The 27386-nt window shown below is 38.2% G+C and overlaps 1 protein-coding gene across 3 annotated transcripts in view; it reads right to left on the reverse strand.

Annotated features, from left to right (window-relative positions):
* Window positions 1-27386, reverse strand: part of LOC145684275 (uncharacterized) — a 227240-nt gene that overhangs the window by 88282 nt on the left and 111572 nt on the right. The window contains exons 1-2 of one of the 3 annotated variants that reach the window (XM_081756421.1): window positions 21433-21727; window positions 3670-3849 (exon numbers count right to left, since the gene is read on the reverse strand). The exons of 1 other annotated variant lie outside the window; for it this stretch is intronic. In XM_081756421.1, coding sequence (XP_081612547.1) covers window positions 3670-3674 — 5 coding nt within the window. In that variant the 5' untranslated portion in view covers window positions 3675-3849; window positions 21433-21727. Of the gene's footprint in view, window positions 1-3669; window positions 3850-21432; window positions 21728-27386 lie in introns of those variants that run through there. One more of the 3 variants, XM_081756420.1, reaches the window with a different exon arrangement.

Genomic DNA, 27386 nt, shown 5'->3' on the forward strand with positions numbered 1-27386 from the left:
GTGATTTTGTGATGGAACACGATGTGATGGAGGGCTTAATTCTGCTGATAAGGAATTCCTGTTTCGATGCTAGGCAACGTGAGTTTGTGATGGAACACAATGTGATAGAAAGCTTAATTCTGGTGATAAGGAACCCCAGGTTCAATGGCAGGGTACGTGAGTTTGTGATGGAACACGATGTGATAGAGGGCTTAATTCTGGTGATAAGGAATTCCTGGTTTGATGGCAGGGTACGTGAGTTTGTGATGGAACACAATGTGATAGAGAGCTTAATTCTGGTGATAGGGAACCCCAGGTTCGATGGCAGGGTACGTGAGTTCGTGATGCAACACGATGTGATAGAGGGCTTAATTCTGGTGATAAGGAATCCTAGGTTCGATGGCAGGATACGTCAGTTTGTGATGGAACACGTTGTGATAGAGGGCTTAATTCTGGTGATAGGGAATCCCAAGTTCGATGGCAGGGTACGTGAGTTTGTGATGCAACACGATGTGATAGAGGGCTTAATTTTGGTGATAAGGAACCCCAGGTTCGATGGCAGGGTACGTGAGTTTGTGATGGAACACGATGTGATAGAGGGATTAATTCTGGTGATAGGGAATCCCAGGTTCGATGGCAGGGTACGTGAGTTTGTGATGGAACACGATGTGATAGAGGGCTTAATTCTGGTGATAAGGAATTCCTGGTTTGATGGCAGGGTACGTGAGTTTGTGATGGAACACGATGTGATGGAGGGCTTAATTCTGGTGATAAGGAATCCTAGGTTCGATGGCAGGGTACGTGAGTTTGTGCTGGAACACGATGTGATAAAGGGCTTAATTCTGGTGATAAGGACTCCCAGGTTCGATGGCAGGGTACGTGAGTTTGTGATGGAACACGATATGATAGAGGGATTAATTCTGGTGATAAGGAATCCCAAGTTCGATGGCAGGCTACGTGAGTTTGTGATGGAACACGATATGATAGAGGGATTAATTCTGGTGATAAGGAATCCTAGGTTCGATGGCAGGATACGTGAGTTTGTGATGGAACACGATGTGATAGAGGGCTTAATTCTGGTGATATTGAATCCCAGGTTCGATGGCAGGGTACGTGAGTTTGTGATGGAACACGATGTGATAGAGGGCTTAATTCTGGTGATAGGGAATCCCAGGTTCGATGGCAGGGTACGTGAATTTCTGATAGAACACGATGTGATAGAGGGCTTAATTCTGGTGATAGGGAATCCCAGGTTCGATGGCAGGGTACGTGAGTTTGTGATGGAACACGATGTGATAGAGGGCTTAATTCTGGTGATAGGAATCACTTGTTCGATACCAGGCGAAATAAGTCTGTGATGGAACACGATGTGATATACATATACAGTATATATAGCGATTTTCAACCAGTGGGCCACGATTTACCTGATGTCAGTGATGTAGAAAACAATGCGTACAGAGATTCTCAATACTCCATTTCTTTTAGGAAATTGCGGAACACGGTGGCTCACAGGTAGAGAACTTGCCTCACTTGCGTGGGCCCCTTGTTCGATGCACGGCCAAGTAAATTTCTGGTGGACAACATTGTGTTCGTGAATTTTCTCGGAGTACTCCAGTTTCCTCCCACATTTGCATTCCACCGATCATTCCATTATCATTCACTTGCCTTAATCATCAGTCTCCCTTAGCCTAACGGACATAACCGTGGGACGTTAAACTGAAAGATTTCACTTCATTTTATTGTAACAAGTTGAAGAACTTGTAAGTTGTTTGTCATGTGTATGTACTGTGATGTAAACGTAGCAGGCTTTGTCTTGTTTGAATGCTTTGCAGTTTTATATGTAAAACTAGAAGGGGAACTTACTCAGAAGGGTAAGGTTACGTCGTATGCAAGAACTAAATAGTTATATAGCTTCATTGATCTCCAGAAAGTTATCTTGCAATAGAAGAGAGGCATGTAAACTTTGTACAACCTTGTAGCACATTTTTTTCTTAAGTATAAAAACTTTCCTAAACAAAGAACCTAAAAACTTTCGAGTGACTTAGGAGAGTAGGTATTCTGATCATGAAAAAAAAAAAAAAAAAAATCGGAGTCGAAATTTAAGCTAATTTATACGTTTCACTGCCCCAAAACATATCGAAGGGCATTTTTTTCTAATGTTCATCCATCTATCCGTCTAGAGGACATACCATTCAACATATCCGAAAGAAATTTTAAACTTTATTTATTTATTTATTATAGGATTCTTCAGGAGCGAGGTTTCAATTATCTCCCTTCCCTCAATAATAATGGTTAATTTACTGGAAAGTGAAAATTAAAAATTTGCCATTTTTTCCCCATAAACTGGACTAACGATTTTGTGTATCTTTGATGTTGTTACTCAGATATATGCTCTTTAATCTGAAGGAGAGAAGTTAATGAAAGTGTTATTGTGAATGGGCTCATCATAATTATCATAGGTATTCTGCCATTATTACCATGTCATTTGCTGCAACTGAGAAGCTTCCATGCTTGGGATTAGGAATTAGATTTCTGGGCTTTCGGCATCTATGGCCATGTTAGCCCGTCACTAGGATTAGGATTAGAAATTAGATTTCTGGGCTTTCGGCATCTATGGCCATGTTAGCCCGTCACTAGAGTTAGGATTAGGAATTAGATTTCTGGGCTTTCGACATTTATGACCATGTTGGCCCGTTACTAGAATTAGGAGTCCGTCATCTATGGTCATGTTAGCCCGTCAGTAGGATTAGGATTAGGAATTAGATTTCTGGGCTTTCGGCATCTATGGCCATGTTAGCCCGTTAGTAGGGTTAGGATTAGGAATTAGATTTCTGGACTTCCGGCATCTATGGTCATGTCAGCCCGTCATACATATGAGGGATGACGTCCCTCTGGGATCATACTGCCGGAGGATTGTAGAGGAAGAACAAATAGGGAAGGAAAGAAGCGGCCTGGGACCTTGTTAGATTCCATCCTTGCATTTGCCTTGTGTCAATGAGGAAAACCTAGGAGAAACTTCACTCAGGGTGGCTGTCCTGATAATGCTGTTAAACCTTTCCGATTGAGGGTCCCCGCCAGGAATCGAAGCCGGGACCGCTCGCACCAAAGGCGAGAGAGCTAACGACTATGCTACGTGGGGTCACAACTTTCATGTTCCAGTCTTCGCCAAATCTCTTTGTCTTCACGCACGATTTTTGATCCGGTCTATCGACTGCAGCCTTCTTTGCCCCAACCCCTCTCTTTCCTGCCATCTTACTCTTTAACACGTCCCTCGTTATACTGGTAGAATGAAAATGTGGAGAGAAATGGGAGAAAATCCACAGACATAATGTTGTCTATCAGTAGGTGACATGGCATGCGATCGAACCACTAGGGCCATAGGTGAGCGCTCTACCACTGAGTCACAGTGATCCCGTGATTTCCCTTGTAGTCGTTTCGTACGTACAATTCAAACTTAGCGTTCCTTTCAGCAGCGAGGTTGTATGAGACGTGGACTTATACCTAATATAGAATCTGAGGAACATAAACTGTCTTCATCCAGGCTAACTGCGCCAAACTCTTGTACTCTTAATCACGACTGGTAGTCAACACGGTTCGAAAGTCTATCTGCTAAATTGGAAATTGAGTAGCTGTAGCGAAGAGATAAAATTAGAATAAAGGTATCAAATACATGTAAAACTTAGTACTTACAGCATGTTTTGATTACTCAGATATTCTCCTGCACATGTAAATTACTATTCATTGTAAGGAAAGCAATCTGACTTCTTGTAGTGTCAAGAAGCCATATTCTTGTGACAGAGATGCAGTATATTGTAGCTATATGTTGTACCAGCCATGAACACTTGTCGTTTCCGGGTCTTCATTCAGAACCTGTATAAAAAACAGAAGAAAAACGAATGTTTTTTTTTTAAATCTCCATAACGATTTCACTGCCCAAGTATTTAACCGAAGTTTATGTAATCCTGCACAACGCAGAAGCATTGCGGGTTGCATACAGGCAAGGTGTCCATTGAAATTACCAGGGTGAAAAATGCATAACGTTTCACCCGCCCGAGTATTAAACCTATGCTGTTATGTAGATCCGCCCAACATAGAGTAGTATGGGTTGCATACATGAAACGTCCGCACAACATAGAGTAGTATGGGTTGCATACATGAAACGTCCGCACAACATAGAAGTAGTATGGGTTGCATACATGAAAAGTGCATAAAGTTTCGTACGCGATTGCATCTGGTTCAGATTTATCTGTGTACCAATGGCTCTTAAGTAGGTCCTTTCAATGTGAAAAGCTGATGACAGACACACAGGCAGACAGACTTACATATTATTGTTATTATTATTATTACAAAAATATATAATACTGTATATGTATGTGTTTCTTTAATGTAAAATTTGGAAATTTATATTTATGGACAAAATAAGCAAAGAAAAATTCTGTTCACGTGTCTTAACACCCTCGCTTGTGCGATGAGTTTCTTTTTTTTCTTTTCTTTTCCCCTGAGAGCAATAGTTCCTTGGCCTATAGCAATGCCTTTCCTGGGGGCTAGTTTAATGTCCCTGCAAATTGGATACATGTATAATGGAAGCGATCAGTTGAATGGGTTATTTGGTGATGATCGTGGACGGAATGTGAATGAAGGGTTGATATTTCTTTCATGTCCTTTCTTCTAGCTTCTCTCTCTTTTCTTTCTAAACACAACAACATGAAGGCGAGAGATATTGGTTTGAAAAAAAATATTAATTTGGAAATCTAGTCACACCAAGTTCTCCAAGAGAAATATTTATTCAGAAACGCTTTATACTATACAGGGTGATCTATAGCGAAATGTAACGCTCACTCATGGCTGTGTGATTAGCCTACGTACATTAGGTGTGAGCTCATGTGGTTCAGATCCAACGTCAAGCTTAAGGGTCTTCACTACAACGAAATTAAACTACCGCTAATTTTAAGAGTTTTTCTCTAATATCTTCAAAACAAATAAAAATATTCGAAAAGCAGAAACGTAGTGAACTAGACAATACGATTTTGCACGTGATACCGTTGTCACAACTCATCTATCTGCTTTTGATTTGCAACTCTAGGTAAATTTAGCATTTTTTGCTGGTTCTGTAAATAACGGCAAAGCAAAAAAAGATAGGTGAATTGTGATAAAGGTATCACATGCAAAATCGTATTGTCTAGTTCACTACGTTTCTGCTTTTCGAATATTTTTATTTGTTTTGAAGATATTACAGAAAAACTCTAAAATTAGCGGTAGTTTAATTTTGCTGTAGTGAAGACCCTTAAGGTACCAGAGATGAGCGTTGTACAAAATCGAAGCTCGCTGGGACTCAGACTCACTATTCTCAAAGCCTTGCACTTACTAAACTCAATGCTCACTAAACTCATTAGAGCTTGCACTCACTAACGGATCGGGCTCACTGTGCTCAATGGGCATAACGCTAGTTCGTGTACACGCTCACTAAACTTACTAGGATATGGGATCACTATTATTAGTAAGGTTCACGCTAGCTCGTGCTCGCACTCACTATACTCATTGGGGATCACGCTAGTTTGTGCCCATGCCCATTACACTCATTAGAGCTCAGACTCACTATTCTCTGTGAGGCTTACGCTAGTTCGTGTTCACGCTCACTAAACTTATTGGGGCTGTAGCTGACTATACTTCATAGGGCTCACACTAGCTCTTGCTCACGCTCACTAAAACTCATTGTGGCAAATGCTAGCTGGTGTTTACGCTTACTAAACTTACTAGGATTCGGATTCAGTGTTCCCATTGAGGCTTATGGTAGCTTGTGGTTGCTAGCACTCACTATACTCATTGGGACTCGAGCGTACTATGATTAATGGGGCTCACGCTAGCACGTACTCGCACTCACTAAACTCATTGGGGATCACGCTAGCTTGTGCTCACGCCCACTATACTCATTATAGCTCGGACTCATTATCCTCAATGGCGCTCACGCTAGCTCGTGTTCACGCTCACTAAACTTGTTGGGGCTCAAGCTAACTATACTTAATGAAGATCACGCTTACTAAATTCATTAGGATTCGAATTCGCTTTTCTTAATAAGGCTCACGCTATCTCGTGCTCGCACTCACTATACTCATTGGGGATCACACTAGCTTCTGTTCACGCTCACTACACTCATTATAACTCGGACTCACTATCCTCAATGGAGTTCACGCTAGCTTTTGTTCACGCTCATAAAATTATTGAGGCTTGAGCTCACTATAGTTAATGTGGCTTAGTCTTATCACGCTCACTGAACTCATTGGGGCAAATGCTACCTGGTGCTCACGCTTACTAAATTCATTAGGATTCGGGCTTACTATTCTCTGTGAGGCTTACGCTAGCTCGTGATAGCACTTACTATTCTCATTGGGGATCGCGCTAGATTTTGCTCACGCCCACTATTCTCATTAGAGCTCAGACTCACTGTCCTCAATGGAGCTCACGCTAGCTCTTGCTCATGCTCACTAAACTCATTGCTTGGTAAACTCATTAGGATTCGGCTACACTATTCTCAATGAGGCTCACGGTAGTTCGTGCTTGCACTCACTATAATCATTGTGGATCACGCTAGATTGTGCTCACGCTCACTAAACTCATTAGAACTCGCACTCACTAAGGTCTCAGACTCACTACCCTCAATGAGGCTTATACGGAAGGCTCATGGAAGCATATTAGTTCTTACCTTGCCGCGACAGCGCCACAAATTGCAGAACATTTATCGCTGTAGATCTATATACTAATTACTTCAGAAACGGCAGCGAGACCAAATGAAAGTTTATTTATCAGATTTTGTAATCGGTCGATATTGTTGTAATTTAAGTTCGACAGTCGTTGATTTGGAGTTTATCGTCCCTTTCAGCATCAAGGCTGTATGAGGCGTGGACACACAGTTTAAAGTAGGATTCGAATTACGTGAGTTCCCACCGGGTGTCGAGCCCAGGCTCTTCCGCGCACGTTCACCACAAGGAAGCTCTAGTACGTAGTTGTTAGTTAGATTGGATTGGGTTTGAGTTTAGCGTTCCTTTCAGCACCGAGGCTACATGTTACGTGGGCCTACAGTTTAACGTGGGAACCATATGAGCCTCAGATGGGATTGAACTCGGGTCTCGTACGCTAACTATATAGCCATGAGGGAGTTACAGTAGTTGTTGATACATGCCACTGAGACGGCGGTAGATTACTATTACCCACCAACCTTTGTGTATGTACCCTAGTAGCAGAGACAAGTTGCAAACCGCTTACTGTAAGCTTGAATTGCAAGTCGGCCAAGCTTGCATCTAGCTTGATTGGAAAACGTGCAAGCACTGTAAGCTGTATTCCAGTAGGGAAGTTACATGGGGTAACCTTGCATTCAGTGTTCTATTCAAGCTTGGCGCAAGCGTTTTACAAGTCGTCAAGTCAATAGCCCATGAACGGCCAGTGATGCTATGACAATCTGCGAAGGGTCTAAAGCATCGTTGCAAGTACAACAAAAGGCAGATTGTATGAAAGCATGAGTTTCAAGTGCAAGCGTAGAAAGCCACAAGACAAGCATGCGCCAACTGGCCGGACGAAAGCTTTCTTGCTACTAGGGTAGTTACTGCGGGCAAAATTACTGATAATGAGTGACCATAAGGGATACAACCCCTCTGCATTACCTTGAGCCTCCCAGAAAATTATTATTATTATTTTGTTAGTATGTACGTATGAATACAAGGTGAACTAAAGGGATTAGGATTTTAGGATTTAGATTTCTGGGCTTTCGGCATCAAAGGCCATTTAGCCCTTCACGTTTTGAGGGAGGACGTCCCTCGGCGAGCACACTATCCGGGGAAAGGGAAGGAAGAAAGGATTGGGGAAGCGGCCTGGGACCTCTACGTTAGATACCACACCGGCATTTGCCTGGTATGAATGAGGAAAACATCATTCAGGGTTGCTGGCCTGAAAAAGCGTTTTGCACTTTTTCGACCGAGTACTTCCACCGAAAGTGAACTAAAGTTAGCCCCCCCAAATACATATCCCGCCCTCTTTTCTTAGTATTCTGGCAATGGGTCTGGGTCAGGCACCAAGAGCTTGCCTCAGATACGATCGATTTTGTTTCAGATCAACCTCTTTGTACAAAGTACAAAGTCCAACATGGACAAATGTTCCATAGCTACTAAAATTTCAAAATCATAATGATATTAATACAAACTTGCATTACCTCGTCTCTTCTAGATACAGTTGTGTAGTGATGGATCACAAAAACTAGGCAACCTATAGTGTTCCATTTTCTATTGTTGGCTGAGAACTTCAGCTCTTGGCGAACATTCCTAAATGCCAACATAGAAACCAAAGATTATCCACTACTCTTAAGCAGGTAATAAATTCTCAGTTACCATACATACAGATCTCGTCCCTGAGTTATAGGATTTGGCGAAAGTGTCGTTTCAATGCGCATCTACCTCCTTTATATATATTCTTTTAAAATGAGAGCAATAAAACTGACAGAAAAATGTTAAAGAATTGTGGAAAAGTTTTAAGAAAAGCGTAGGGTGCCATTGAGGACTGGAACATTTCTTTTAAAAAAAAGTGAGAGACAAACTTGAAACTCTATGAAGCAGTGCTAAAAGGATGTAATCCTGTATTTATTTTGTACTTGCATCTATACACATACATATACTAGTATACCATACCAACACACGCATGATGGAATGTATTTTGACAAAATGTTCCGTAGGAGCCAAGACGGCTAAAGAGGAACCCAAGTATGCTCTTAGTTGTGGTTTGTGGATATGGAGAACATACTCACGAAAGAGAGAAAGAGATGCCTTATTCGTGGAAGACCTTGTGGAACGAAGGGAGGGAGAGAGAGAGAGACATTCTGACGCTAAGCAAAAGAACTTTCTCTACTCTCCGAGGAGACAGTGTTATCAATGAGTTGGTTGGGGAAATTTCCTCGTAAAACGGGAAAATTCCCAACACTAGCTGGAATTTTTCTTTACGATGGACTTTAAAAAAACGGGAAATTTTGATATTTTTCGAATTCCCCTCCCCTTTATACACAAAAATACACATTCATTTTTCTTAGATTGATAGATTTTGGATCCATCTAACGGGACGTAACCAGCGATCCAATTAAAGCAGAAAAGCGATTATAGATCAAATTTGGTAAGTACGAAAGGAAACGTGACGGAAATGACTTTTATTGTAGAGTTCTGCTGCAAAATAGTCGTTAGTAGCGGCACAAATCTGTCTTCAACATTGGGGGACGGGTAAGACCGTTCCCATATTTTTTTAAGCAATGTTCAAAATATGTATGAAGTTGAAAAACAATGCTGTGGAGGATCAGGGGAGCAGAGTTGTGTTCAACATTAGGAGGCGGGCAGATTTGAAGCTTATTCTGGGGGCACATCAATTTCATCTCATTTTCCTTTGTGGCAATCGGACAAAAATCATCACATTTCTCCCCTCAAAAAACACATGGGGGGATAGTCCCCCAGTTCCAAGATTGGAGGAGACATATGCCCCTCATCCACCCGAAATTTGCACCAGTAATAGTCGTTAGTAAATAGCTTGTGTATTTATTCTGTTACCTCGTTTTCTTCGTACATGAAGGATGGGATTGTATACTAAGGGACCTCATTTATGGTGTTTGAAGGCGGAGCTTCAATTTCCCCGTTAAACGCCGTTAGCAAATGAGAGATGGTTGCGGTGTTGACACGTCTTTGTCTACCTTATATTAAAGCAGGAAGCGAGATGTATTCTTCATTTGTTCTCGCACTGTAGAGCGCTTGCTTAGCCTTTACTATACGGTAGCGCCATATCGCAAACTTCGTTTGATTTGCCTAGATAACAGCTGACAAATATGTCCCACGCTTTAGTTTTAAAAACAAGGTGGGAGATATCCATGTTTTTTTTTTTTTTTTTTTCATTTTAACACGCACACAGATCCAGCGCATATATATTCAGTAATGATTTCAAGGGGTTTGTCTGGGGTAAATTTTCCCCGGAACTACGAAATTTACCTCCTCCCCTCTGCGGTGGGAATCGATTGTGTTGAATGTGTGTTACCAGTATTTTCGCAGCACTACCTTTCATTTCTCGTGTATTGAAAAGTCACACGCAGGGAAATCTTTTGAAATCACCACTGGATATCTTCATCCTCCGATTCAACGGACGCAACGGACAAACCGGATGTAACGGACAAAACGGGTCCAACGGACGCTACGCACAAAACGGAAACAACGGCCAATATCTGGAGCAGCCGATTTAGTTTGATACACATGTACAGAAGACTGCCTTTTTCACCATTCACGATAAGTCTGATTTTCAAACTAAAAATCTTGAATTTATTGTATAGAGGTATTTTATATTGTCAGATCGATATTGTACTTGATTAAAAGTACAATATTGTGTTATTCTTCCTTCTTCTTGTAATTCAGTTGTGGATATTAGCCACTGCAGATTTTTCCAACAGCCACTGCAGACTGTATTTCAAGCTTAGGTGTAGGAACTTGCGTGTAGGATCCCTGCGGACAGTAAAGGAACATTGAATCGCTAGTGTCCTGTGTTTGTTCATTAAAACGAGAAATGAGTGTAATGTCTCGTATTTCAGTTGGCGGGAAATTTTGTTCAGCTACATGGGAAATTTCATGGCTTAAGAGGGGGAAACTTTGCTGTTATGAAACTGACAACACTGCCGAGAAGTAGAGCTATAGTAATAGTAGTGAGTGTATGTGTGTGTGTGTGTGTGTGTGTGTGTGTGTAGAATGGGAGAAAGGGGAGAAAAAGGTGTAATATATCTCAATGTCCTACACCATCTTGCTTTGCTGGTTGTGTCCGTCCCCCTTCTTCGCCCAAGATCTACTTCATTTGATGGGTTTGCGGTGGGAAGTCCTCTCCTTCCTTCGTGTCCCCTTCGCCTTTAGAAACCGGGAGAAAAGGAGGGCGGCAGTTGAGAAAAGGGTGCAACCAGATGTAAACGAAAGGACGAACCTTCTTCGTGCCTTTCACACAAGACATATATGTGATTATGTGTATGTGTGTGTGTGTATGTATGTATGTCATGTGTGTACTCTAGGAAAGAGAGAGACAGAAAGGATATGGAGAGAAATTTTGGAGAACTGGTAGTAGCAGTAACATCTGTTCCGGCTCAGTTCTCGTTGAGATAAAGGTGAATGAGAACTGTCAGTGTATACATCACGTTACGCTCATCCTCTCTCCACGGTCTGACATTTGAATAACGAAGGAACAGAGCAAGAGTTTACTGTAAAGTGAATTTCTCCCAAAATTTATCCTCCAGATATGATGAAGATTGCATTCCAAAATGCATAAGCATTGCAGATAGCAGGTAGTTCTGTTAGTGAACCCACCACCTTTAAAGTCTGAGTTTTGAGTAACCTTCCTCGGAGATTAGCACATTAGATTTGAGACCGAGATACCGAGCTCGAATTCTTACCGTAGAGTTAAAGTCTTCATTAACCCATTAAGAAGAGGACAAGGAATTCAGATTGCCCATTTGAATTTGGATTCAGTGAACAATTGAAGAATTCCCGTTTTTCAGTAAAATTATGTCCAGCCACTAGCAAACCGACTGTTATAAAATCGTTTTTAAATCACAGCTATGTGCAATACAGTAATATGCTACTGAATTGACTGTTGAATGCATGACTTTTATATTTTGTGTTAGTCGATGTAAGAACCTCAAACACATGCACAGGATTTTCCAGGTACTATTATAAAAATATAAAATCACAAGGATAGTATAAAGTGTACACGATCTACAGAACTAATGTTGCCTATGAGATGGATTTAGGTTTGTCTCGTCTCAAAAAGGTGGACTGAAAGAGCTCTTGTCTTGTGTCGTGTCTCAAGAAAATCCCATCTCATCTTGTCTTGTGTTCAACAATATACAGAATTCATTCGATTTTAATCAAACTTTGCATTGATGTAGACCCTGACCTTGTTCTGTACGTATGTGATGATTCCCGAGTTATGACCCATATCAAATTTTGGATATGGACTGAATGACAAATTTTCAATGCCACCAATCATAATCTTAGCGAAAAACCAGGAAGCTATGGTTGGTTTCGTTGTCCTAATTGATTTCTGTTATCTGTGTAATGTCATATTGCTTTTATACTTGAGATCGACACGACATGGCATAAATAACGAGTAGTTAAAATGTAATGAACGTAAAAACAAGGGTACTTCAATACAGTGAGAATATAGGGTAATTATGATTTTTTTTAAAAAAGTCTTAACCTATTTAAATACTTAACCCACTTGGTTAAAATGTTACAACAGAGACAGTACAATATACTATAAAAGTGTTCGAAACTTTGCATCACAACCCCTTTGCTGTTATGCAACCACAATCACACTAGAGAATGCATGGTTGCCTATAAGTAAGTTAGTTTGCCGTAAATAACCCAGCATCCGTTGAAGTGTTTCTTAATCTATCTCCAAAGATTACTATGAGATCATAAAGAAATTTATATGTGACCACCAGGAAAGTGGCTCACTGGTAGAGCGTTCACCTCTGGTGTTTAGGGTCCCGGGTTCGATCCCATCCCCCGCCAAGTGAACCTTGTGGTGGACAAACACCGTGTGCGTGGGTTACCTCGGGGTTCTCCCGTTTCCTCCCACTTTCTTCATTCCACCATTTCATTCATTTCTCATCATCACCGTCTCCTTTAGCCTAGCCGGCATAAACGTGGGACGTAAAACTCAAACATTTCATTTTTCTTCTATATAAGTGTACTCTTATAAGAGAAACAAATATATAGGGTGTTTCAAACAACACAGACAACGTTTGGGAGGTGATTCCTGACACCAAGATAAGACAAAAAGTATAGACCAACCTGGGTGCACAAATGCTTCCTTTCGGAGTTCTAGGCTGCCAAAAACATGAAAAAATGGACTTTAAAAGATCCATAGCTGCAATACTAGGGGACCTACCGTAGTCGGGTCAAGACTTTACTTTGGAATTAACATGTGCGCTATCCAAAAATACATGTTTGTGAATCCTAAGGTACTCACAAAGCAATTGTTATAGAGGAAGTTTGGCTACGATATAATTTGAAATACTCTCCAGCTAGTTATATACAAATTGTTGTGGAAGTACCACAGGATTCTGAAATTTGGATATTTGCGTAGAGCACATACTAGTTCCTAATTCAAGACTTGATCCGACTACGATAGGTCCCATAGTTTTGAAGCTATGGACCTTTAAATTTAATTTTTTCACGTTTTCGGCAGCCTATAACACCGTGTTAAATTGCAATCGTGTTACTCCGTGTGTTAATATATACAAGCGTGTTAAATTGAGAACATTTTTTTTAAAGGTGGTGATAATAAAACGCACCTCAAATAATAAATATAGAAGCTGGGAAAACGTTAAATGTGGGAACGTGGTAGTGGTGTTATTTTAATCGGGAAGCGTGTTCAAACTGTACACTACATTTGTTTAAGCACTTAAACCTACTTTTTGTTTACTGACAGATAGTACAATTTTGGAAAATAAAAGCTCCATTGTCAGAAATATGGAGAGAAATACAATTCTAATTGAATAATAGGTGAGAAGCAAAGAAAAAAAAACTATTATGTGTACTTTTGTTTGACACTAATGAAAAGTTAACATCTCGATTTATACATTCATTTCCAGAACATCAGGCAATTTCTTGATTTGGTGTTTTGGAGCGAGAGAGAACCTCTAAAACGTGTTCTCGTGTTCTGATGACACATCTGGGTAGCCAATTTAAACAGAAAAAACACACCGGAAGATGAATTCTAGCTGACGCATTAATTGGTCGCTTGCAGTCAAAAATCCCTTTGATTAATACTGGGCTGAAGCGGTGTGCGAGATCCAATAACTAAAAAGTTACGATATGCTTTAGCAAATAAAAAAAAAAAAGGATTTGGATTTGATATCTCTTTCATTCAATGACCATGCGTGACACGGTATGTGGTGTGAGAGTTAGACCTGACTATTTGAAGCCAAAGGTTGCACATGTGTATACATACGCGTATGTGTGTGTGTGAAAGGGGGTGGGGAGGGTAGTTTTGTTGCTTTGCCTCTAGTCAGATATATTACAGGGTATGTAGAAAGTTGTATTATAGTTAGCTTGTCCCGGTATAAGAAAGAACAAATTTCGAACGTGTACTATCTGTGCTTCTGTGATGGAATGGAGGTGTGCCTTACCATAAAGACCTACTACACCGTACTAAAGATAGGCTCGCGATTGTAAGGACTGGTGGTAATTGCTCCTTCGTTCTAAGTTACCCATGCAATATTCATAAGTTTTACGTCCCACGGTTATGCCGGCTAGGCTAAAGGAGACGGTGATTATGAGAAATGAATGAAATGGTGGAATGAAGAAAGTGGGAGGAAACGGGAGAACCCCGAAAAACCCACGCACACGGTGTTTGTCCACCACAACCATGCAATATTCAATACCTTCTGCAAGTATGGAGCTTCCTCATCATTAGCGCATACTTTTTTTTTTGGCGCGGGAAACCTGAGTTAGATTCTTTGTGGGAGTTCATGTGATTCAAATCCCACATTAAACAGTAGGTCCACGTCTCATATAGTCTTGCTGCTGAAAATTGATGCAGCAAGACTAATCTAATCTAACATTCTGCAAAGGTAATGGTTGCGCTTATACGGTTACGATAATCGTAAGATTTCTGCTTAAACCACTTTCAGTCATACGTATCCTATATCACCTATAGGAAGGACATCATAACATGCAGCTGAAGTATATGCGAGATTTTAGCAATATTCTGTTGATATAGACGGTGTACAATATGAATAGGACATATGTACGGATTACACTGGCAGCCAATAAGCAATAACCTCAGCTCCTTCTAGCGCCAATGTCGTCGTAACGAAGAAACTCGGTCCTTTTCAGTGGAGATTTCCCGTAAATTTCTCTGTCGTGCTGCTCCTGGAAATTCGATGCAGGGCCCCTGTGACTCGTGGGCAAATACAGGCCTGATTATTGTATTAACATAACATAACACATATTCATACTGTACGGTCTATCGGCAAGTGATTCTATGACATTAAGTTACTAGTAATGAGTTAGCCTACGGAGACTTTTTATTTGAATCCGTTGAAAATTTATAGAATATTGTGGAACACCGACTTCGCGCTAGACTACAAAGACTCTCACCAATACATTCACTTATTACAGCGCTCTGTAAAAAAACGGACTACAATTCTCCAGGAAACATTTCACGTCCTGATCGGAAATGTGTCTACAAGAAATGAGGCTGCCATAAATGTAAAACCTCGTCTTAGATGACACTATTTGAGATGAGCACATTTACAAACTTCGACAGCTATTTCAGATGGGTGTCCTGATACCTTTGATCCTTTAGTGTATTTTACGTTCTTTGTCAGCAGCAAGGCTGTATAGGACGAGACTTAAAGTGGGATATGAACCACCATAGTGCGTTCCTAAAAGGGAATTGAACCAGGGATGGTAGCTAGTAAGCTAGCTAGGATAGTTCACAGGCATTAGTGACTTAATATTTTGTTTTCTTGTATCTTCTGTAGCACTAGTACCAGACACTACTTATTTGCTCTGCGATTTTAGTTCGCCAGAACCCATCAAAACTGTGGTGCAACTGGCGATTTGACACACACACACACACACACACACACACATATATATATATATATATATATATATATATATATATATATATATATATATATATATATATATATATATAGGGTGGCCCAAAAGTAGGTATATATCCCTGCATTGATCAAGCATAACATTCTAGCTTATAGGTTTATTTGCTTCGGCTGTTCCGAGCTTAAGATATAAGTAAAAACACATTAAGAACAAATAATAAAGAAACGAAGTCTGCCTGATGGATAACTATAAGAAATGTATTTAAAAACAATGAATTCATCAGTACGGGGCTGTATACCTACTTTTGGGCCACCCTGTATATATATATATATATATATATATAAGAAACAACAAAAAGGGTGACATTCAGTCCTTTTCAGACAACGCTGTAAGAAAAGAAACAAAGCGTAGGGTATCTCAAAATTGTAATTTGTTCGAAAAGGTGTTGCCAATGAAAGAAAACGTGACAGCTGACAGTTCATGAGTTCAGGATTATTAAAAATGGAACAGTACACGAAAGAACCATTCGTTTTCATCATTGAGTAATATTTTAAAAAAATATGAAGGTTTGGCCGCTATAGTTCCAAATATTCGTACAAAATATATTCGGAATAGTGAATTAATATTATCAACTGTGAAGAGATTAATTTTTGAAAAATAGTAAGACTCTATTAATTTGTGATTTTCAAGACTCTTGCGGTCCTTCAACAAGTCGTTCAACACAAAATTTCGAAGCAGTTCGTGAGAGTCGGATTTTGGGCTGGAGGCATAATCAGACCATTCTTCTTCGAAATTGCTGCTGGTCAGGCACGCAACCAACCACAGAGGTTTGGGGGGGGGGAAGGAATATGTTAGGGGGGTCCAAGTCATCAAAAATTATCTTACACATATCTAAATTGTGTTTTTTGAATTAATAATAGAATTTTGTATTGAGGCCTGGAGGGACCACGAAAAGTTTAGGGGGGGCAGGCCCCACTAGCCCCCCTCTAGTTGCGGGCCTGCTGCTGGTTGAGCAATAACTGTTAATGGTACTCGCTATTGCGACATAATTAACCAGTTTTTTTTAATGCCTAAATATAGATGTGGACGACGTGTGGTTTTAAAAAGGAACGAAACCACATCTCGAGAAATAATTCAAGTACTGCATGAGTCATTTCCTAGTCATCCAATTTCCCATTTTGGTGATCAGAGTTGGCCGGCCAGTCATGCGATTTAATGCCGTTGAACTTTTTCCTTTGAAATTGTTTGAAGTCTAAAGTTTATACCAACTAGTTCACGACCGTCCACGCTTTGAAGGAGGAAATTGACCACTGTATCAACGAAATTCAGCCACCGTCATGGAAAATTTATGTAAAACCGTCATGGTAAATTTCAACAAAAGAGTGCGTATGTGCCAGCAAAGCCGTGAAGGCCATATTTACTCGATATCATATTCCATACATAACCCTATACTGTGTACTTTACGAATCAATAATAATTTTACAATTTTTAATTATAGACCTGTGTTTTCTATCAAAATTACTTCTTGCGTGAATTTTGGGACACGCTATATAAGTTCTCAGTTGCAAGCAAAAAATTCTCTTTCTATTCAGTTTTAAGCAAATTTTTATGAAAATTGTTTTGCAAAACTTTCACTAAATACAAACTCAAAAAAAATTGATGAGATAGCAGGTCAAGGGGTGCCAGCATGCCAAGTTTGATCCAAATCGGATTAATTCGGTTGATTTTTTTTTCTTTGTCTAAAAATTTGATTTCAAATTTGACTGTCCATAACTTGGAAACCAAATACTTACACGCCATAATATTTCATATCCATACTAACGTTTCTCAAGATCTATCACCCTTGATCCAGATCGGATAGATTCGGTTGAAGTCGTGCTTACTTTGAAAACATGAAGTTAATATGTAAGTAATATGTATATTGTAGTAATAGTGACCCTGCTTGCTTAAGGTAGTTGCTTATGCTCCCGCTTTTGTTGCGAGCGGTCCCTGGTTCGATTCCCAATGAGGATAGCTGGTCGACAAGGTGTAACAGCTTTTTTAGGCCAGCCAGCCATCCGGAGTGAGGTTTTCTCTGGGTTTTCCTCATTCACACCAGGCAAATATCGGAATGGTACCTAACATAATAGTGACAAGCCGCTTCCTTTCTCTCAAGTTCCCCGAGTAGTGTGATCACCAAGGGACATCATTCCTTATATGTGACGGGCTAATATGACCATAGATGCCGAAAATCCAGAAATCTAATTCCTAATCCTAACCGTAGTGACGGGCTAATATGACCATTAATGCCGAAAGCCCAGAAATCTAATTCCTAATCCTAATCCTAGTGACGGGCTAATATGACCATTAATGCCGAAAGCCCAGAAATCTCATTCCTAATCCTAATCCTAGTGTGACAGGCTAATATGACAATAGATTCCGAAAGCCCAGAAATCTAATTCCTAATCCTACTCCTAGTGACGGGCTAATATGACCATAGATGCCGAAAGCCCAAAAATCTAATTCCTAATCCTAATCCTAGTGACGGGCTAACATGGTCATAGATGCCGAAAGCCCAGAAATCTAATTCCTAGTCATAATCCTAGTGATTGGCTAATATGACCATAGATGCCGAAAGTCCAGAAATCTAATTCCTAATCCTAATCCTAGTGATGGGCTAATATGACCATAGATGCCGAAAGTCCAGAAATCTAATTCCTAATCCTAATCCGAGTGACGGGCTAATATGACCATAGATGCCGAAAGCCCAGAAATCTAATTCCTAGTCCTAATCCTAGTGATGGGCTAATATGACCATAGATGCCGAAAGTCCAGGAATCTGATTCCTAATCCTAATGCTAGTGACGGGCTAATATGACCATAGATGCCGAAAGCCCAGGATACCATTAAATCCACTAAGGATACTTCTTACGGATCCACACAGGATACCGTTAAATCCACTAAGAATACTTCTTACGGATCCACACAGAATACCGTTAAATCCACTAAGGATACTTCTTACGGATCCACACAGGATACCGTTAAATCCACTAAGGATACTCTCAAGGATCCACAGATTCCTTCCTTATCAGCACTTCAGGCATTATAGGTTTCTGGTTACTAATTTCCAACTGGTTCGTCTAAACTTTACTCGTACTTCAATTACCTTTTCCATTAGTTGAGAGTCGTAGTTTTTTCATGACTGCGCCATTTGTTAGGTAGTCAAAAAATATAATTGTGCCTATGAATATTTATGATGTGTTAGGCATAAGAAACACTACTTAATTAACTATGTAAATTTATCTAAAGTATAATGTTGAAGCAGTTAAATTTATCTAAAGTATAATGTTGAAGCAGTATATAATATATATAAAACATTACGTAGACTTGTCACAATACATTTCTAGTATTTTAAAAGTTAAAACCATATACAAATAAACGAATACATAGAAATTATACAAAAGCTCATTCTAGCCCAAGATGTAACCACAGTGTCCTCTTTTAACTTCTTCTTCCAATCTTAAGCATCATAGATATGGCCCTTATTTATGAAACATTTCTGATCAACCAACCACTTATATTTTTCATCCTAACACTAACATGGTCATAGCTGTCGAAAGCCCAGAAATCTAATTCCTAATCCTAATCCTAGTGACGGGCTAACATGACCATAGATGCCAAAAGTCCAGAAATCTAATGCCTAATCCGAATTCTAAAATTGTAGTAATAAAGAGATACATCAACATTCCGGGAACTTTTTGAAAACTCCTCGTATATGTTGTCCGCAGTTTTTGATGAAAAAAAAATCCGTGAATAATGAAAGAAAACAAAAGACAAGACAAACTCCTCGTTCGCAAAGTTAGAGCAACATTATCCTAAATAATGCAACCAAATATCCTTCTTCAAAATGTTTTCAAGCGCCTTGTAATGCTAACGTTAAAAAAAAAAAAAAAAAACTTGGAGTAGAAACCAGAATTAAATGTGATTGATGGAGTTGTGTGTCACGCAGATGAAAAATTTCGTTTACAAAACGTTTCATGTGTATTTCCTTTTTTTTTTTCATGTATAAAATCACATTACTTTTTAATTAATAAAGTTTTTTTTTTGTGCTTTTGTTTGTTCTGTTTCAATATTTTGTTCGTTCCTGGTGACGCTACGCTAAATACCTATGAGTTTGGTCGGCATGCTCTAAATAGGGATTCAGTGATTAGATTTCCATGCATATCGCATTAAAGCCTGGGTAATTTAATTGCTTGAGTTACAGCGTCTACATGTTATGTTGTTAGGATCTGTCATCCTCCTGTTAAAGGATGTGAAATTGATATTCACTTTTCATTGAGAGACAAAAATACCTTCTTCCCTCCGCTCGGTATTCAGCTTCGAGAAGTTTTGCTTGTAGAAAATCTCGTACTGATACGGTTCGTAGATTGAGACTTTGATTTTGGGTACGGATGTATGTCTGCAGGGTGTCCGAGAAGTCCCAGTACTCTTACGTGTATCACAGTTCATACAGGGTACATATATATATGTATATATGTATATATGTATATATATATATATATATATATATATATATATATATATATATATATACACTATTCAGTTCAGTTGCTCTTTGGCAAGAGAATTTAATTGCATACATCGCAATTGGCTGAGCAGCGACAACATATTTCCTCACGCGTCTTCTTACGTTCCCTACGCGCCCTGTCTTTGAAACACCCTGTAGCAATCACACGTTACTCTTAACTAGTGGTGGGCACAAAAACCGTTTTTTCGGTTTTCGTTGTTTTAGAAAAACTGAAACCGGTCGTTGAAATTTTTCAAAAAAAAAGTTTTTTTCAGCGAAACCGATTTCGGTTCTCCAAAACCGGTTCGGTTTTTCCCCGAATTCGGTTTTCTTCAAAGCCAGTTCCGTTTTTTTCAAAAATTGGTTGTATTTCTGATCTGAATAGTCTTGAAGAAAACCGAATCCGATTTTGGAGAAAACCGTAACCGGTTTTGGTGGTAAATCGAACCGGCTTTTGTAGAAAACCGAAACCGGTTTTGGAGAGAACCGAAATGTCGGTTTTTCGGATTTCGGTTTTTAAGAAATCGATTTCTGGTTTATATATATATATATATAAAAAAACAGTGTTGCCCATCCCTGCTCTTAACCCAATCTAATCGAGTTGCTTTACAAGGTGGGGCCATGTGAAATCAGTTTCTAAACGCAGTCATCAGCTGGACATGACTTTAAAATTGGATATATCGATAGCACTAAAATCAGGATAAGAGGATATTAAATGACAAGTTACGTAATTCACTTATTTATATATCTTTATAGTACAAGGTGGCTCAAAAGTAGGTTTACACCCCTGCATTGATCAAGTATAACATTCTAGTTTATGCGTTTATTTGCTTCGGCTCTTACAAGCTTAAGATGTAAGTAAAAACACATTAAGAACAAATAGTCAAGAAACTAAGTCTATTTGATATATAACAATAAGAAATGATATAAAATGCAATGAGATAATAAATACGGTACTGTATATCTACTTTTGACCACCGTGTATAGCATCCATAGATACACAATCCATTACATTGATTTCATAACTGCTAAATGTCCTAGATCAAACCAATATCTCATTATTTCAAGAATGAATAGTTTAACTGTGGAAAATGTATATAATTTAAAACTTCCTACAGCTAATTCCAAGTAATAACGTTCATTTAATAAACAAATCTGAAGGAAATTTCTATTATGAATATCTACAAATATATACTTTACATCTCATTTTAAATCACGAGAAGGTTACTCCATTTGAACCATAATGAAACTTGTTAAAACAGTAAGAATTTGACAACTTACCAATATAATTTGCTTATAATGCATCCACACTTTCTAAATTGAAACCATTTCCGTTTCCCTAATCAAAATAGACAATAATCTTACAAATTGGCGTAATAATAATTTCAAAAGTTAGATAGAAACACTTAACCAAAATGTAACTTTGTCGAGTACGATTTCTAGCACACATCTGACAGCTTACGCTGATGTGCATGTTAATATCACATAAAGTGGCCACCAGAGGCGCTATAATCAAAAATGCTTGAGAGTCAAATTTATCTAATCAAAGACCTCCATAAGGGATTGATCAAGATAGGATAGAGTAGGGACAACTGGGACGGCAGCTCAATTTGGACATTATTGGTACTCAAGGACGCCGATTTCTCTGTAAATTGGGGGGGGGGTATTGAGATGCAAAAGGTATATATATATATATGAGGATTTTAAGACAAATTGTATTCAAATTAGGCAAAATATTGTGTATTCATAAATACAATACGGGGGCCCACATGAGCTTTCGGGTGGCCCGGGCCCCTCGGCCCTCCAGGATCGGCGCCCTTGCTGGTACTATCTGGTGGGAGTAACGAGAACTTTTTGTAGTAATGTGGATACAGTGTCAGACGGTTTTTGTTTATGGCGTGTGAGTCGTACAATCTAACAAGCACAAAGAGGAGGAAAACAAGAAGAACATTTTTGACAGCTAAAAGTAAATTCTTTGTATCGTATTACGAATGCAGTTTGCCCTTTAGAACACTTATGTATTCTTATGGCGAATATCTATGTTCAATACGTGATTTTAGGACTTCAACACAGAAAGCCGATTACATGCGCTAGGTTAAGCGGGTTTGAGTAAGGAAATGGAATTGAAAAATGGCTGTGTGTGTTCAACTGGGACATTTCGCGTGGGGACAACTGAGACAGTGTCCCGGTTGTCCCTACTGGATATATTTTTGTATGTAGTGCTTCTAATAGTGTACATAGCTTAATATATTATGTTTTTGTAAACCTAATGGCAGTTAATCGTAAGGACTGTATTACAGTCATTGTTTTCCATTAATTATCTACTACTTCACATTACCATACTGTATGTTCATCGCCTTGTGACTAGTTTAATCAACCTACCTCGTACTTACTGAATACTTCATGTTTATAAAGTTTTCAAATTTGTACTAATAACAATAAAAGTTAGAAGCATTCTCAGAATTTTTCTCATAACTTTTGCCGATAAGTCTAAAGGTTACTTTTACAATTTTGATCACTAAGAGTAGCAATTAAAAATAAGTCCTAAGTATGATGTTTCTTGTTTATATAGTCATATATTTAAAACTGATACTGGTTTGCCGTGTAATGTTGATCATTTAATGTAAACTCCTCGTTATTTACATATATATATTTCTTTGTTCCAGTTGACCTGCCAATGTGGACAAATTGGACAAAATGCATTGTCGAATTAACTTTAACTATTTTTAATGAAATATTTTTCTATTGACCTCTAAAAAGTGTAGACTATTCAATCTACATAAGATACATAAAAATTGTAGAAAGGATCAATCTTTCATATTCCACTTTTGTTTCTCGATTGAAGCAAAATTGTAGGTTTAAAAAAAAAATTGAACGGAAAATTGTCCCAGTTGTCCCCACTCTACCCTATATGTATATAAAAGCTGTTACAACCTATTTTAATTTATTAATTGTTGTTTTCAAGTAACCAACAAAGTGACATATTAGAACTGCGAGACATCAACAACAGCTGCATGTCTATCGTTCAATCTCAGGCCTTATTAGCTTATGAGGGACATCATGTACGTGGGTATTCTCGAGGTTTTTTGTTTTAAATTCTCCTACTTCTCGTCTCGGTTTTTAAATTCGAGACGAAGATACGTGACAGCTCTTGTATCGTTTTCGAGACAAGACGAGAAATATCATAAATCTTGTGAGCAATACTGGTTCATCCAAACCTTAGATCTCAAATACTCCTTTAGTGTTACGCCATTCATAGTGTGAAAAACTGTAAATTGACAAAGAAATTGTACGAACACAGTGAAAAGTATTTATTAACTTTAAAGATACACAAGTCATTTCACAATATATTCCAATAATAAATAATGTTTGAATGCTGTTATATTGTGGACTTCTTGTGATGCAGAAGCATTCTGATCATTTGTAAATGAAGTTAGGTAACACCAGTTGAGAATGCTCGAAGAGCATTGCCAAATCGTACTTACAAAGAATATTTTTTTTTCGAAATTTATATGAAATTGTATATTAATTTTATTTTATTAACTAATGACGCAATAATTATTGAATTAATAACTAATGACGCAATAATTATTGAATTAATAACTAATGACGCAATAATTATTGAATCAATAACTGATATTGATATTGAATCAATAACTGATATTGATATTCAATCAATAACTCATATAGATATTGAATCAATAACTGATATTGATATTGAATCAATAACTGATATTGATATTGAATCAATAACTGATATTGATATTGAATCAATAACTGATATTGATATTGAATCAATAACTGATATTGATATTGAATCAATAACTGATATTGATATTGAATCAATAACTGATATTGATATTGAGTCAATAACTGATATTGATATTGAATCAATAACTGACATTGATATTGAATCAATAACTGATATTGGTATTGAATCAATAACTGACATTGATATTGAATCAATAACTGATATTGGTATTGAATGAATAACTTATATTGATATTGAGTCAATAACTGATGTTGATATTGAATTAATAACTGATATTGATATTGAGTCAATAACTGATATTGATATTGAATCAATAACTGATATTGATATTGAATCAATAACTGATATTGATATTGAATAAATATTAGTAATGAACAACATCTATATCATCTCTCTATGACTTACGGTTCCCGAGATATGCCTCCTTAAATCTCCCGAAATCGGAACTTCTTTAGCCAATATCTCGGTAACGATAAAAGTGACGCGAAAAATTCCAAAACTTTTTTTTATAGATAGTTTTTGATTTTCTATCGAATAGAGGGCTTAAAATTGAAAAATTCGCAAATAACAGACAGACACACAGACATCGAGAATTCAGTAACGAACTTTTTAAGTTCGTTGAAAATCAGGATATAAATTTCGTATACAAATTTGCAAAAAGAGAGAAGGAAAAAAAAACGAGACGAGACGAGATTTCCAAGAATCGAGACGAGACTTAAAAGAATTTCTTTAAGAGTCGAGATCAGACGAGAAAACCTTATCTGTCGTCTCGTGGTCAACACTAGCTGAAATGATGGATACATTACAAAGTGAAGTACATTCATATGTTAAATGATTGTTTTGTTTTGCACTAACAGTTACGCCATCCCATTGGTAGTTTCATTTTGATATTGTGTATTTTATATATTTTTGAGAAAATATAGTTTCAAAGGGGTATAATTAGTAAATACAAAGTTGAAAATCCTATCTTTTATAGTAGACAAAAAAAAAATACTATTTGCTTTCGTATCAACAAGTTTCAGGCTTCTTAAAATTTGAAGCCGTACTTCTAGATTTGCTGGAATTCCGTGCAAGCCGCTAAACGAGGTTTCCATCAATATCCGTTGTTGTCTTAATTGGGACATCCGGACCCACTTCTGCCTCAATTCGCTTTAGCTTCCTCTGTTGCACAAAATAAACGACCTCATCGATTTAAAAGCATTTAGGAAGACCGGGTATTGAAATTTGTGCTACGTATATGTCCTAATCCAAACACATTGTTTCAATTTCTTGTTCGTCATTTGAATGTTCTTTAATTTAAAAAAAATCAATTACAAAGATTTTTTTTTAAAGTTTAACGTTTTCACGCCTGTGCCCTTTAGGCTAAAGAAGACTTATTATTAGTGAAAGAAAATGACTGAAAAATTAAATTTTTTGTGCTCCTCCTACTGGATATCGAATCTGAGACCATGTGCACCAAAACCGTACGCGTTCGCTACTAGGCGAACAGGGAGGTTCAATTACAAAGATATTATATAATATGCGTGATTTAGATAGCTCATTCCGTCTTCATATCGTATAGGTAACATAACGTACAAGTTCTACATAGCTCTCACTATCTTGACGAAAGTTGGCATAGAAATAGACCTTGAGTTGCTTAGTACGTGTGCAAAATATTTTCCTAAGCAGGCGTTTGGTTCCCAAGTTGTCGGCCACCAAACTTGGAATTTGAGCTTTTGAGAATGTATTGTGTGCAATTTATAGAAATGATTCGATAAGCCAAACGAGGCTTCGGGGCAGAATTGACTTTGTTAGTATACATGTTAAATTACTTTTGTAAACAGACCTCTGGTTCCGGAGTTACAGCAAGGTGACCAGACGTCCCGTTTTAGCCGGGACAGTCCCTTTTTTCCAACAGTTGTCCCGTTTTCTTCTGATTCTCGAACGGGACGCCTAAATGTCCCGTTTTTAAGTAAAAATGATCTAGGTGTCCCGTAATTATTATTCAAAATATAAATCGTCAATGAAAATTCTACTCTCCCCCGTACCAACACTCGTTGCCAAGGTTCAGCCGTGTCTAGAACTTCTGAATTTTCAAATGGGAAGTGAGTGTTCGTAATTCAAGTGGGAATTGAGTGGGAATTCTGAGTGTTCAACTAGTTAAAAGAATTGTTGGGTAGAAATTGCAATTGGGAACCATTATTTGTTGTGTGGTGCACGTAAAGTTAGTTATCATTCTTACTTGTGTATTTTGTAAATTGAGAACACTGCTGAGTCCCAAAATGCAATCTGGAAGTTAGATTCCCCTCCCCCCTTCCGTAGCCGATTCGTATGCGTCCCGTTTTCACAAGTGAAAATTCTGGTCACCTTGAGTTACAGGACATCAAAGTTAAGGTTTGAACATACAGAATAATATATCGTATGCGATCTACGAAACTCATTCGATCTCAGCCAAACCAGTCATAGGGGTAGGCTTTGACTTGCTTAGTACTCATGTGAAATACTCTTGTAAAAAGACTTCTGGTTCCGGAGTTAATAGGGCACCAAAGTTGGGGTTTGGGCGTTGAGAATATATCGTACACGATCTACAAAGCTCATTCAATCTTGACGAAACTTGGTATGGAGGTAGACTTTAACCTGTTCAGTATACGTGTGAAATATTTTCCTGGACAGATCTTTGACTTCGGAGTTATTGGTAATCAAATTTGGGATTTCGACTTGGCGGATCATATACGTATATCGTGTTTTGTCTACTTATGCGACCTTTACCAAACTTGACATGGAGGTACGACGATAACTTGCTTATTTAACGCATGTAAAATATTTCTTTTGTGAAAACAAACGGTTTCACATGGATTCAGGAAACCAAGAATAGATTTCCTGAGCAGCTCCTATTCTTCTACTGAAACCAAGAGTAGCAGAACTAGTACAACTTCTGGGTTCAACATTGATTTCTAATTGTTAGAGATAGTGAAAAATTGGTTTTGGGGTACGATTCAGCGTCCGAAAAACAGGATCGTCTATCTCTGATCCTATCCCATTATTTATAATCCTATTCCTTTCCGTTGTTTCAGTACTGAATCCACGTAGTTTGGAAGTCTACCGTAATTTAACAGTATATATATATATATATATATATATATATATATATATATATATATATATATATATATACAGTGTCGGATCCAAGGAGGGGCTATACCCCCCCCTTGAAGCTCAGGTATACACTGGATAAAATGGGCTTCAATCCTGCTTTACACTGGATAAAGCTGCAAACTATGGTTTAGCCCCTCCCTTGATCATATCCTGGATCCGCCTCTCTCTTTCTTTCCCTTTATATATATATATATATATATATATATATATATATATCTGCAGGTATACAGGGTGTAACATAAACGCATGGCCAAAAGTGAGGAGGTGATTGAGGACATCCGAATAAGTAAAAATGTTCTTATAAACATGGATCCGATGTTGATTCATT

This window comes from Thermobia domestica, chromosome 4, assembly GCF_964235325.1.
Source record: "Thermobia domestica chromosome 4, izTheDome1.hap1.1, whole genome shotgun sequence".
NCBI lineage: Eukaryota > Metazoa > Arthropoda > Insecta > Zygentoma > Lepismatidae > Thermobia > Thermobia domestica.